General features: G+C 28.5%; 1 protein-coding gene across 2 annotated transcripts; it reads left to right on the top strand.

Annotated features, from left to right (window-relative positions):
* Positions 1-5,490: 5,490 nt before the first annotated feature.
* On the top strand, positions 5,491-10,547 carry LOC145200643 (COUP transcription factor 2-like). Of its 2 annotated transcripts, none has more exons than XM_090072924.1 (5): positions 5,491-5,687; positions 7,229-7,415; positions 7,580-7,729; positions 9,246-9,764; positions 9,966-10,547. In XM_090072924.1, the coding sequence occupies exons 1-5, from the start codon at positions 5,658-5,660 to the stop codon at positions 10,247-10,249; spliced, it is 1,170 nt and encodes a 389-aa protein (XP_089929050.1). In that variant the 5' UTR covers positions 5,491-5,657; the 3' UTR covers positions 10,250-10,547. The 2 variants fall into 2 exon arrangements, with proteins under 2 accessions (XP_089929050.1, XP_089929058.1); XM_090072932.1 differs by lacking the exon at positions 5,491-5,687 and adding an exon at positions 6,895-7,033.
* The last annotated feature ends 5,212 nt before the right edge of the window (positions 10,548-15,759 follow it).

Raw genomic sequence — 15,759 nt, 5'->3', positions numbered from 1 at the left:
TTATTTTTAAAAAATGCAGAAAAGGAGGTGAAATTAGCCATTTTAAAACTAGATGGTGGGAAAGATTTTAGTATTTACAGTGGAATAGTTGAAGTGTTGAATAAGTTTCAACTATGGATTAGTATTAAAGTTATAATATCTGACACTACAAGTGTGAATACTGTGAGTAGAAATGGAGTTGTAATTCAACTGCAAAGAGAATTTGAAAGAAAAAATCTTGAACTGTTTTAATTTATTAGTTGTCAGCATCATGTGTTGGACACAATTTTGAAACTTACTATGAATAAAATTCTTAACAAAGGAGTGTCAAAATTGCCAGAACTACATTACAAATTTATTAAAAACCTGCAAAAATATTATGAAAATTTAAAGTCAAGCTTCAAGCATGGTGAAAAAATTTGTAAAGTGAAGACTAATAAATGGAGAGACGACATGGAGTTTTTCTGCGAGTTGGTACAAAGTTACCAATACATGAAGGTGAATGGCAGCTTTTTAGCTATAAATTTTAAAAGTCCACCATCGTTGCACAATGCCAGATGGAATTCAAGGGCAATCTATGCCCTTCTGGCTTTTATTTTAACCGAATTGGATAATAATCAATTGCGCTTAATTTGTGACTTCGTTGCATCAACTTGGTCTGATATATGGTTTTCTGACATGCAAAACTCAGAACATGATTTTAAAAATTTAGAAAAAGCAATAGCTTCAACTTCAGCCATGATGATATGAAGACCTTAAAAGATTTTGGTCACAGGAACCCAGCAGAATACAAAGAATTCAGAGATACAATATTTGTGCTGAAAGAGCCTAAAAGTTATGCAAGAAATTCATGCCAGAGATATAGACAAAATGAACTAAAGATTTATTCTTCAAAACAACTTTTAAATTGTATCTTGTTTAACTGAAAGTTAATTTGTCAAAATAAATTGTTATTTATCTGCTAATTTGTCGATTTTTATGTATTTCTCAAACAAAAACATATTTTTCTAATTACGGAGGACGTTTTTGTAACTTGAGTCAATAGAACTTTTAAAATCGATAATCTAATGTGGAATGTCATATTTTGGCACTATACCCAAGTATAGTCGTGAAAAAGTCAACCCCCTATTGCACACAGGTTAGGTGTAAATTTGGAACTGTGCACTGTATCACCAGAATGGTGAAGTCGAGCTAGAATTGCAAACTGTCAACGTAGTACTTTATTTAAAAGCTTCCTTCTTTACTTACTGAAATTAGAGAAATGCCATTAATCCTTTATTGGGATGGCAAGTTATTGCATGACTTGACACAGAGAGGAGAAGTTGATCAACTTCTAATCTTGCTGTAACGTCTTGGAATTGAAAAAATGTTGTCTGCACAAAAGCTCTCAGCAGGTTCTAGTTAGCAAATGTATGACTCTATAATGCAAACACTGCATGACTGGAATATTTCTCTTTATCGTGTTGTGTTTCTTTGTTTTGATACAACATCTAGCAACACTGGAATCCATTAAAGGGCTATACATCTTGATTCTGAAATATATGTCGAATTGGTATCAACTGCTAAATATTTTGCCAGTGAAACACTAGTGAGCACCCACCGGCCACGTAACGATTACAAACAATTCCTAAAACTATTATTGAGCTGGCAGCATGCTAGCGAAAAACAATAATTTCTGTACATCTGGTGCACTCTACCATGCGCACTGGATGGCCGAGGCTCTGAATACGATAAAAATACATATTTTATCACCATCTCACTGATCGTGAAATGAGAAGCATTTGTTACTTTGCAACTTTTGTGGCGCTTGTTTACATGGAACATTGGTTTCTTTCACCAAATTCATCATCAGCTCCTCATAACGACTTAATCCTCATGAAGAAACTTCGCAAATATCGAGAAATAGACAGGTCTATTTATGGTACCTAAGTAAACACCTTGTCAGCTTAACTCTCTTCAGTTCTGAAGTGGCATCCAAAACAAAACTGGCAATACTCGAGGCATTTGAAAAACCATCATAATTGAAGGCATTTAAAAAACTTTGTGGCAAAAGCATTTTTGATAATCTTCACATGATGAACATTGATGATTTCGTAACTCAGCGTTCAGAAGAATTTTTCACTTTGCAAGACATTGATCTGAGCCTCAGTTTCATGCAGCATGACCTTGACCTTCCAGAATGACCGTACAGATCGTGTGACAGTTGCTGCACTGAAAGCTATTAATGAAAGCTATCAATTTTCTGCAACTTTGTCATCGTTGAACAACCCCTTAATGTTTACCCATATAAAAAAAAAGATGTTTTGTTAAAAGTTATGATAAATGTAATAAATGGAATGCAACAAGAGGTTGAGAGCTAATTAATTTAAAAACTTTTTTATGAAAACCACTGTGTATATATATATATATATATATATATATATATATATATATATATATATATATACACACACACAGTGGTTTTCATAAATTTAGACGCACTTATTTTTTTATATATATGTCAGAAAATGCTTAAAATAAAAATAAAATAGAAGTGCTACCGCAATCTTTGATATATAATTTAGTAGAGGAAGTAAAACTCTGTTATAGAGTACCTTAATTTTTTTTTACAGGATGTTTATTACTCATTCTATACCAATTAACACAAAAAAGTTAATTGATTTTATTTTATTCATAAATTTAGACCCACAATCAAAAAAGTCTTAAGAAACCTCTCCTGCGTCCATATGATAAACAAAGAAGACTAAAATGGTGTGGTGAAAGAAGGTATTGGACAATAGAACAATTAAAAAATATTATGTGGAGTGATGAAAGTTACTTTGAGCTTATCAATCGCAAATCTAACATAACAGTCAAAAGAATGGCTTACGAAAAGTATTACGTCAGGTACATTAGACCGACTGTGCAAAGGGGAGGAGGCTCGATAGGAATCTGGTCATGCTTCAATTACAAAGGTGTTGGTATGTGCCAAACATACACAGGAAGAATCAACTCCAGAATATACGTAGAAGTTCTGGAAAACAACCTAATTCTATCAATTAACCTGCTTATGCTCAATGATAAACCATGGAAACTTCAACAAGATGGCGCTACTGCACATACTGCATGCTATACAAAGGAGTGGTTCAACGATAATAATAATATCAAGACAATACCGTGGCCTCCATACTCACCTGATTTGAGCCCAGTTGAAAACATTTGGGCTTGGATTGACCGTGAATTGGCAAAGGTTCAAATTTCCACACTTGGCCAGCTGAAGGACATCCTTAAGGAAACCTGGTATAGGGTCCCAGAAGCAATGTGCAAAAAACTTGTTGAGCCTATGCCTAGAAGAGTTCTTAGTTGTATTAAAGCAAAAGGCGGATAAACAAAATATTGATTTGTTCATAAATCGCGCCTCCTAATGTATCATGCGTCTAAATTTATGAATAACTTTTTTTGTCTTATTTTTTTAATACCATGTAGTTGTACCTAATTATTACTTAGTATTTGTATTTTTTTTGTAAATTTTTTTAAAATTTTGTATTCTGTATGTATTTATCTAATAATTAGAAAAAAAACTAAACCGAAATCTTTTTTCGCTATTGTTTTATCGTTATTGTTTTATCGAGTTTTTTGTGTTAAATTGAACACGTTACATGTTTTGCATAATACGTATCGTAAGAAATACCCAACACGGAAATTAGAAATGGAAAGAGAGACTTTCACAATTTTCTCAAAAGTATTTACAAAACATTACTTAAATCCTAAATATTTATTTTGTTTTAATTCATTTAAAAAAAAAAAAAGGACCACCAGGGAAAGCTTCATATACATAAATTTTTCCGCATAAACAACAAGGTTAATTTTTTACAAATAACTTTAAATAAAAGAAAAATTCCGCTGGAATAAAAATTTTAAAAAACCGTTTTTTTACATATATATGAGTGTATTTTTAAGAATATATGTGTGTGCGTGTGTGTGCGTGTACACACACACACACACACGCACACACACACATATATACACACATGTGTGTGTCTATATATATATATATATATATATATATATATATATATATATATATATATATATATATATATATATATATATATATATATATATATATATATATTACTTGTAATATATTATTGATAAGAATAATATCAAGTTATTTTAAGAAAAATATTTTCAGAGTTTGTTTTAACAATGAGACATAAAACTTTGTTTGGAGACGTCTAACTTTTTGAGACTGGTATCACTGTTTGAAAATGTATTGTGAAGTACGTTGCGTGTTCACAAATTATAAATCCCTCTCCAGAGGGATTAGATTTAAAATTTTATTTATTAACGAAAGCCTGTCTGATTAAAAATTTTAATCAGCAATTTTGAAGGGTTTTTTACTTTAAATGGAGAACTGATCTTTTTATTAATCTTTTTATTGACATACAGAAAATCTGTTTGAGAAATCAAATATTTTGTATGAGAACAAAAGCAGAAGCAATAATCTCATTTGAATCTCAGGAACATATTTCATTGGTTTGTTTGTAATAATTGTACAACCTCAAAAACAATGTTTGATTTTAAAGTATTTTTAAAAAGACTTTTTTAGGACTATCTTGATTGCAAATATTTTTATAATTGACTTATTTTTATAAATTTTGTTTGTATAGTAAATATTATTATTTCTGTTTTTTTATTTACTTTTTTAATAAATCATTTTGTTATTAATGTTGTTGCTTTTATTATTTTTATCATTATCATTGTTACTAAAGTTATTATCATTATTTTGTTATAACAATAATTATTATAGTTATTGTTTTTCGTTGGTAATATTTTTACTAATAACTAATCTATTTACATTATTACTTTACTATTATTAGTAGATTGATTTTCACTTTCTTTTTACTAATAATAAACAAATTTAAGAAAAAAGTCATTTTAGGTCTATACAGGAGCATTGACCTTGGTGACTATTTTCGAAAAATGGATCTCTTTTTTCAAATTTCTTTTTTCTTCATCTTTTTTCATCATCTTTTTTCTTCATCTTCGTCCAAAAGTCCAAAAATAGACTAAATGCTTATTGATACTTTGTAAAGAATGCAATTTTGAAGAACATGCAAATAAATCTTTTATGATATGTTTATTTGAAAGGTGTTCAACTCAATAGCTTGACCAGATTAATAATAACTGATGCAAGAACTCAACTAGGATTATGTCAGCAGAAAATCTTTCGACGTTCTAATAATCTTGTCTGGAAATTATCTGAAATTCTGCAGAAAAAGATAATAAAAGCAAAGTGTAAAATGCAGCTCATTCAAAACCTTGATTGGCAGCTAAGACATAAGATAAAAAAACATCGGTCTCATGACTTATATAATGACTGTATTTTATTAGGTAGAATAATTTGTTCCAGACGCGTGACGTAAAATGACATTTTATAAAAGTTATCTGCACGCAAATAAACATAAGAAATAGATTTTTTTTTTATGAATAAAGGAAAAAGCTGATTCGCCTAAATTTTTGGCCCGATTCAAACAATAACAATGACCTTTTTATAAAAGTGTCACGTGATTGAAATTAAAAAATTAATACTTAAAATAGAAGAAACAGTTTTCCATGACCTTTAAGTTGAGTAGCTACGTATCTATACATTTAATAACAGCTTCAGCATCAACGCCCAAAAAAGGTCAATACCGATGGAAGGTGTTATGACGGTTGCAGAAGGTGTAAGTCAAAATCTTTATCTTCATATTTCTAATATTACTAGTTACATATTTACAAATTAACTAAAGGTATTTTCAAGGGCTTTTGCGGAAAATTGCTGAAATCATTTAAGATTAAGATTATTAAGTATTTGTATAGTGTATATGATGCTTTTACAGTCATCAAACTGGCTTAAATTTTATAAGAAAAAAATACTAAATTTTAATCGTTTTGCTTAATAATTGTAACTACCGCCCACAAAAATAAAATAATAACCTATAATGGTTAAATAAAATTGCGCACGCCTAAAAGTTAGAGATATGCTAATATTCTTTACTGTGTCTTCCATTCGGTATATTTCTACTTTTATATGCTATTTTAATCTTTCTTTTTATTATGTTTTAATTTTTATTTGTTTTTGTTTTTTGTTTTTTTTTTCTATTGACAAAATGTTCCAGAACTTAATCTTTAGTAACACGTTTAAACTTTAAAAATATTGCATCACTTTCATCGTGTTGCAGCAAAATTGTTGGCCTCTGAGGCCTCTGGTTTTTGCATCACAAACTTTTGTTAGTAAGTAAATCTGCCGTAGCAATAATTTCTGTAAATAAAATTTTCAATGCGACTTAAATTCAAACATTTAAAACTTAAGAACAAATGGAAATATTTAAGTAGCGACAGAACTAAATTAATTCGTGAATCAACACAAAATAAGGCACTTTGCTTGACAAAACCAGAATATTGAACTCTTGACAGGCGTTATAATTTACATAAAGTCGTAAAATTATGATACATGCTTCTTATCGCTTGAAAACTCCACACACAAAAAAAATGAACTCATTTTTCATGGAATGACAGGTTTCTTAAAATACCATAGCGACTCGATTTAGAATTCACATTCTGTTTCACAGCGGCAGACGTTGAGTTTTTTAATCGCTGTTAATCGTCTTAGTAAATAGTAATAAAGCAATCGGAAGGTAGAAGATTCATTCAGGTGATAATTGCAATTTTATCAAACTCTCAACCGCTATATTAATTTAATTAATATTTTGGAAAACATCCGGAATATGAATTCTTTAAAAAACCTGTGAATATTATTTCTAGTCTTAATGCCGACAGCGGCAAAGGATTTTGGTGGCCGACTGTAAAGTTGTTTAGGCTAATTGTGATTGGTTTAAATAAAGTTGTTTTTTGGTATAAACTTTGAATGAAATAGACAATTGAAGATTAGGCGATTTTACTTTCTGCAGTTTAAAAAAAAACACAAAAAGAAAGAAATCTCTCTTAATCAAATAAACGCGGAATAAAAGATTTACATTGTACGTCAGCTTTGCAATAAATAGGCGCTGGAAGTCGGAGAATGTTGAACGTGAGTAGCAAACAAATTTTAAACCATATTTTAGCATAAAAATATTAATTTCTAAATTGGTATGTACCTTTGAATTTCAATGCATTCTTGAGTGGTATCCGACAAAAAATCTGATTTATTTTAAAATGAAAAACTAAGTTAAATTTAGGCCCAAAAATACAGAAAATTAAAAAAAAAAAATTTTTCTATATTTAGCTTATCGATCCTATTACTTTACAACTGGGAGATTTTATTACCCAAAACGAGATAACATCAAAAAACACCTCTGAATGGAGTACTGAGTTAAAAACAAAAAATGTTGATAAAAAAGTTACTCCCATTGATTGTGGAGTTTGCGGAGATAAAAGCTCTGGCAAGCATTATGGGGTGTACACATGTGAAGGTAGGAGCGTCTTAAATGATTGATTTCTTACTCTTCTTCCCCATCCTTCCTAAACATTTGTTGAAGCTTTGTTATAATACTAGTTGTAACACTAATCAACTTTGTTTTGTTCTAGTGAATGAAGTTTGGTGCTATGTTTATAAAGTATGTTTTTGCTTCGTTAGGTTGCAAGAGTTTTTTCAAACGTAGTGTCCGGAGAAATCTACAATATACTTGTAGAGCAAAAAGAAATTGTTCGGTAGATCAACACCATCGCAATCAATGTCAGCATTGTCGACTCAAAAAATGCCTTAAGGCTGGGATGCGTAAAGATGGTTAGTTGCTTCGTATTTCACCTTCTGAAACTTTTATAACTTTACTTTTTCTGATAATAATTATTTAACAAGCAGAATCATAAATAGCAAGAACAATTGTATAGAATATATTTATTCCGACCAAAAAAATTATGGATTAACAAATACGAAAGTAACAACTATTCTACATTAGAAAACATGTTCTTGCTCACTGTTGTTGTTGTTTTAAAGCCGACAAAAATAATAATAATAATAATAACAATAATAATAATAATAGAAATAGTAATAATGATAATAATAGTAATAATAATAATAATAAAAATAATAATAATAATAATAATAATAATAATAATAATAATAATAACAATAATACTAATAATAGAAATAGTAATAATGATAATAATAGTAATAATAATAATAATAATAATAATAACAATAACAGTTATAATAATAATAATAATAATAATAATAATAATAATAATAATAATAATAATAATAATAATAATAATAATAATAATAATAATAACAATAACAGTTATAATAATAATAATAATAATAATAATAATAATAATAATAATAATAATAATAATAATAATAATAATAATAATAATAACAATAACAGTTATAATAATAATAATAATAATAATAATAATAATAATAATAATAATAATAATAATAATAATAATAATAATAATAATAATAATAATAATAATAATAATAATAATAATAACAATAACAGTTATAATAATAATAATAATAATAATAATAATAATAATAATAATAATAATAATAATAATAATAATAATAATAATAACAATAACAGTTATAATAATAATAATAATAATAATAATAATAATATTATTAATAATAATAATAATAATAATAATAATAATAATAATAATAATAATAATAATAATAATAATAACAATAACAGTTATAATAATAATAATAAAAATAATAATAATAATAATAATAATAATAATAATAATAATTGCTAAAATATTTTGTAAAGCTTATAAGTTGTTTTTTTAAACTTAACTACTTTTTCAAACAATTAAACAAACTACAAGATCAATGGTCTCATATTTAGCCTGATTTGTTGTTTAATTCTGTTTGAATTAAAAGATCAGGTTGAACACTTTTCTTAAGTAAAAAAAAGTCATGAGCGATTTTCTAGCTAATAGCACTTTGTATTTTTAAAAACGTTTAAAAAAGAAATTTTAATTTATTCACACGAAATATTTTTCACGGTCTTATTTTAAAAGTAGTTTAAATCTGAATCCGATTTATGTGATTTTTGTGTCGTTATGTATATGTTTAATATATGTTATTACAAGTGACCCTATGTTAACATACGAATGCCAATTATATCCTTTAATATTCTGTTCCTAAACCCTTAAAAAAACTGAAACCATATGAAAAAGTCCTATTAGAAGAGTTGTTAAAGTTTTAGTGTAGATTTCCTTAACTTCTTTTCTGCTTAAATTTATAACTGAGTTTAAAAATTTTATTTTGATTTTTTTTTTTCTTTTGTTAGCTGTGCAACGTGGCAGATTAAGTAATCAACAAGCGGTTGTAGGACCGGTTTTCGAAGATGCTACAGTCAATAGCTATTCCTTTTTATCTGAATTTGTTACTTTATTGTTAAGGGCAGAACCTTACCCTATAGTTCGCTATGCACAAGAAATGTCAAACAGTTCCCAATATGGTTTAATGGATGTTGACAACTATGAACTGGCTGCTCGTCTTCTTTTCAGCGCAGTTGAGTGGTCTCGCAACATACCGTTTTTCCCTAATCTTTCGTTAACAGATCAAATTGCTTTACTTCGATTATGTTGGAAGGAGTTGTTTATTCTAAATGTAGCACAATGCCCGATGCCAATAGAAATATCTCACTTATTGAATTCCCAAATAAATATTTATGCATCTCCCGACCGCGTAGTCTCGTTTTTAGATCAAGTCCGCATATTGCAGGAACAGCTCAATAAACTTAGAGCAATGCATGTGGATCCGGCAGAGTTCGCTTGCTTAAAAGCAATAGTAGTTTTTTCTTCAGGTTATCTGAATTTCTTCAACTATTTTTCTTGAAATACTTCTACCCTCATCTATCAACTAAGCTCTGCTCTCTAAATATTTTCTTGTATCTAATGAAAAAACTTTTATAGTTTACTAAAGTTGAATCTTTATTGTGGTGGTATATTAGATAAGTAAGCTGTTTTTTACATAAACAATAATGACATTTAAATGTTTAATTTAGATGCACCTGGTTTGAACGATCCTCAATACATAGAAACTTTGCAAGAGAAAACTTATTTTGCCTTAGAGGACTACATAAAAACGCAATACCCTATGCAACCAACTCGGTTTGGTAAACTGTTACTTCGTTTTCCGTCAATACGTATAATAAGCGCTTCAGTCATAGAACAGTTATTTTTTGTGAGGTTGGTAGGAAAAACTCCGATTGAAACATTAATACGAGATATTCTTATATCTGGCACGTCATATAACTGGCCAAGTTTAAACTACCCTGCGAGAACTTAACAACTCATTCAAAAACTTTCTTTCAGAGAAAATAAGCATTTGCTATTAAATAGCACAAGCACAGTTAGAATTTTATTATGTTAAAGCAGAGTTGGCCATTCAATCAAGTAGACTGTTAAACAAAGTATAAAATTTTATAAATTATATATGTAACTTTAATGGCTCTTTGTAATTAAACTTGTAAATTTTATCCTGAGTACTTTTTTGTTTCGATTAAATTTGTAATGTTTGTGCTCAGAATTTTAGATGTGCAATATATTTGCAATTATACTTGCAAATATACTTGCAAACAACTTTACAGGCGCAGTGTGTGTTCCGAGATATTTATCCATTTTTACAGGCGCAGTGTACGTTCAGAGAAATTTATCTATTTTAAAATGAATAAAAACTATTTAATTATTAGTTTTTCACCTTTATTTTTTATTGTGTTCACCGTCTATTGAAAATCATGCTTACAGTTTGTTTCATGTTTTGTAAAAATTTTGTAAAAAAATGCTTATACCACATTTTAATGATATTCATAACTCTTGAGCCATCAAAAAAAAATCTTGAGCAGTTAAAACTTTAATCATTGAAACTGGCCAATAACTTAAAATGAACGTTGATAAATGAAAACTTAACTTCTTTTTTTTTTGTAAACTTATGATAACTTTTTTGGTTTTTGAAATTTCCTTAAAGCATATTTAAAAAACCAGCTTTTTTTTACAAAATATAATGATGGATGATTAAAGATATTTATAGCTTGGATAAAACTTTACCAAACGAAGCTTAAAAATTGAATTTTTGAATTAAAAAATATATCTGTATTAGCTTTGCTTGTTGAACTTTTATGAAGAATTTTATTTGAATAAATACATATATCTTATCAAAAGCAGCAACAATGATAATAGCGTAACGAATAATGTTTCCTTTTATTGTTAGACTGTAACAGATACATAAGTAAAAGTTTTGTTTTTTTATGTAATCAATAGTCATATATAGTCAGCAATTTTCTGAATATCACTAATGTTTTTTTTATAATTTGATAATCTATTTACAGAATTATTAAAGATTTTTCTTTTATTTAAATTAGATTCAATTCAAATCAAAGCTTTATATTAACATTCATACCAAAGCTTTATATTAACATTAAAAAATAACGTCGATAGTTTTCAGGGTTTTTCATGTTATTACGATATTTTTCGTGGGTGTTATTTATTTTTAACAGATATTGGCACATCAACCTCCCAAGTTAAAATAAATCACAGTTTTTTTTGGCATTAGCTTATCTATTGTTTATTTTTTTTAGCAAAGTTACGTTATCTTTCGTAACAACAAGGATCAATAACCGTCATGAAGGCTAGAAATGGTTATCTTACCTGAAGTTTGCGCGATAATTATATTCACAAGTAAAAAATTTTAATATTCAGTCATAACAGGAGCTTTGTGTTTATCAGAAACCTCAACGGTTAAGAAAAAAATCAAATATTTAAACGATAAAACCACGGATAGAAAAATGATAGAACCACGGATAGAAAAATGAGAGAACTACGGATAGAAAGATGAGAGAACCACGGATAGAAAAATTTGCGAAGCCTTCACACTTCTATTTAACTACTGTATATAAACTAGCACTCTTGAAGAACCATTTGGGCCATCTTGATACGGTGGATTATCCGCACTAAGATTTTTTTTTTTTTTTTTTTTTTTTACTTTTTTATTATAATTTGGAGACATTTTGTATTGAGGCGCACAGCTTTCATAGTTGAATAACATTTTAGCTTTTTAATTCGCAGTATCCATAAATGATGATATTCGTTTTTAAGAACATTTATAATTACTGATAATGCTCGAGTGAGAAATGTAAAATCACGGAGAGTCTAAAAAACTGCTAAATTCGCTAATTCCTTTATTCAATTCCTTCCATAAAATAATGGGTGACAAGGAATAATGGGAACAGTTTTCAATGCTAAAGTAGAACTATTAAAAATACTTCTGTATAAATAAATTACAGCTCAATTTTATTAATAGGATGTTGTTTACTTTATATTAAAGTTGTTTATTATTAAAAATGTCAAAACATAAGCATACCATTATTTCACTTCATGAGGCAGACGAACGTCAGTGTGATATTGCTAGAGCCTTGAAGACTGTAATTCAGCGATACAAGGAGTTAGGTAACTAATGTGACAAACCAGGAAGAGATCACAAATCCTCCTTCTTGCTTACGGAAAATCATCATCCGAAGAGAACAAGCAGAAAGATCGCTCGTGATTTTTTAAATTGCGAAACAATACAATTGATTGCTACGAAAGATTTGGAAATAAAGCCTTTAGAAAGTATAAAATGCAACTGCTGACGAATGCGAACAAAGCCGTAAGTAAAGAAAGATGTTAAATGCTCTTGAAAAGGGTTATAGGGGAATATTGGGAATGAATCCTTTTTTCAGATTAAAACTATTGACAATTCAGCAAGTCTTCAACTCTTAAAATGATAGGTTTTTTTATCAGGTACCTCCAGAAGATACAAGACAGGTTGAACGCCGCTAGACTCCATTCACACTCATGCTTTAGGCTGGAATTTGTATCACTGGGAAAACTCGTTTCTCATCACCCACTCCCCTCTCCTCTCGTTTCTCATCAGTGAATGTAAAACAAAATGAAAAATTATAGTTTTGTATGTACAGAAACTCCTCACAGAAGGTGTTTAAAATTTTATCTTGTTGGGATAAAATTCTGAACACCTTCTGTGAGAAGTTTCTCTATGTATAAAACTTTAGTTTTTTAATTTGTTTTACATTCACTAATATCTTTTTCTGTTGAAAAAATGTCAAAAAAGCGAATTATGTTTATTTTTGTCACCCTGTTGATGCTTATGTTAAATTTTATCGAAATCAAAATTTTTTTTTATTCATAAGAATTGGTTGGCAGCGTACAATGAAGTTTTTATAAATTTCAAAATGTGTTCCTTTAGTTTTGGTGGATCGTGTATATGAAACGCGTTAGGCGTAGCTTAAATGTGATTTTTTTTGGCATAAAAATTAAGTATTTTTAACTCTAACTTTTTTTTTTTTTTTTTTCAGGAACATTTTTAGAGAAATAGAACGGGATATTGGGATGATGGGCGATTCTAACACTTGCTATAAAAAAACTTTAAACCTGCTAAAACTGGAGGGAACTTTTTGTGGTACCAACTGTAGATTGAAATGTGATTCAAAATTGAAAGCTGAAGTTACGCAAATGTTCTTTAAAGAGTTTTCCGTAACTAACGATTTTGCAAAGCAGCCTTCCAAAAACTAGCCAAACAAACCATTTACCGAAAAGGTAGCGGAATATTGGACGTAGCGGTTTCTGGAGTTTTATCACCAGCAATAAGATAGAGAGGTTGCAACTATATTATCACCAGCATTAAGATAAGAGAGTTTGCCACTATATAAAAGAAGTAATGTAACACATCAATATGCTCCCTGCAAAAACTTTACATTGTTTCAAGAACAGAAATTCCAACAAATTATCATCGCACCCAGTTTGTCAATCCCAAAAATGTATGAACTTTAAAATACCCTTAGTGGAGAAAAAGAGTGGTTACCTGTTTTGATAAATTGTTACACTCAGGTCTTTTCGGAGGATCTCAACTTAATGTTTGATGTGCCTGAGACAGACATTTTTGGAACTTGTAATAGGAAAAAATCTAATTATATAAGCTAGCGAAAAGCAACGCGTAATACGGGTTATGGTCGGTCTGTTAATTTATAGTGGCTGTTTTCCAGAATTTAAAGTTGCGAAACCATAACTAATACCCTTTTAGAAAAACGCCTTCAAATTAAAAAAATTAAACCATCTGTAAAATTGAAATAAAAAGTATGCGGAGGTAAAATAATTTACCAATTATTTAACATTATTTGAGTAATTTACAACTGACATAGGTCATATTAGTGTTAGGCAGAACCATTTTACTCGACATTACTAAGTTCAACACAATACGTTTTTTGTTACTGACACAAATAATAACACTTCATCATGCTTTAGATTGACGAAAAAGTAAAGCTAAATTCTTGTTATATTTTTTATAACATGAACTTTAAGTAATAAGATTAATATAAAGCGAACGTAAATTATACATGAATTACTAATTTTTTGGTATCCCCTTGATACGTTTCTTTAAAAAAGGAAATCGTCTTTAAAACGTTAAATGCACACAACTAAATAAATTTATTAAAAATATCTGACCATTTGACTATTGCTATTTATGCCACTAATCTGAACATTTTTATATATGGCCTCTTAGTTTCAATAGTTTTTAGTAAACGGTAATTTGCTACCATTTACTAAAAATTCCTTTTCTTGCTCGAAATTTAATTCTCTTTAATAATTTGACACTAATAAAGGACTTCCCTTCCCCGTTTTTGCCTTAATGGTGATGAGGAGAATAGAGTTATTTTTATTCAAGTTTTGGATGAAGACCTTTTACCAGAATAATAAAAAGTAAAACAATGATTTACATTTATAAGAATTTTTTCTTTCCTCAAAAGTCTTGCAAATGCAAACTAAGCTAATTAAATAGTTTAACACCTTATAAAATTTAAGTAACTCGATATTTGACAAATGCGCAAAACTACAACTATCACACCCCACCCCCCCGTTTAAAAAGATCCCCTAAGTTACGTACAGCAAATTATTAGGCATAAAACAGAGAAAATTAAAAAAAATTGAACTAATTGCATATATTTACAGTACTGTGCAAAAGAAAGTAGCACCTAAGAAATTTTTAAAAAAATGCACATTTAAATAAATTTAAGTAAATAATATTGAGTTTTTATTAAATTAAACTAAGATATTCTTTTAAATAAAACTATATTTATTTATTTTAGTTAATGATTTCGTTAATAATATAATTTTTTTTATTAATATTTATTAGATGGTTTCAACTCATATCATTTTTCACCCACTTATAATGTTTGCTCATTTATTGCGGACAAGGATCAACACTAGAAATTGATTACATCAATCGCTGTACTATTTATTTATTTTGTTTAAATATATTATTGTTAAATATTTTTTGATAAATAAGAATGTGGCGAAGAATTTTTAGTTACTGTTGAGTTCTCGCGTTAATTACAGATTTTTTCGTCTAAAAAAAATTTTTTTTTTTTTCAAAAGTTTTTTTATATAATAAAATTACTTTTCAGTACTAATAAAATGCCAAAGATATCAATAAATGACAGAAATCGCATCATTGTTTTACATGAAGAGGGCTATAGTCAAGTTAAAATAGCCAAACATGTGAATTGTTCACGAGCCTCAGTTCAAAAAATAGTTAAAAAATATAATGAAACTGGTGATGTAGTGGATAAAAAGAGGTCTGGTTGTCCCAAGAACTTAAGCCTATGTGATGAACAATTTTTAAAAATAACAGCGCTACGAAATTGCAAGAAAGTAAGCGCAGAACTCGTTCAAGATCTTAAGAGAGCTAGTGGAACTTTAGTACATGCATCTACTGTGCGACGATCTCTAATAAAATCTGGATTAAAA

The sequence above is a fragment of the Hydra viridissima genome, unplaced genomic scaffold, assembly GCF_058129835.1.
Source record: "Hydra viridissima isolate aposymbiotic clone 2 unplaced genomic scaffold, HvirCarnegie_v1 scaffold_1, whole genome shotgun sequence".
NCBI classification, from domain to species: Eukaryota; Metazoa; Cnidaria; class Hydrozoa; order Anthoathecata; family Hydridae; genus Hydra; species Hydra viridissima.
Note: the sequence above shows the minus strand (reverse complement) of the source record. Positions and strands in the feature narration are given on the sequence as shown.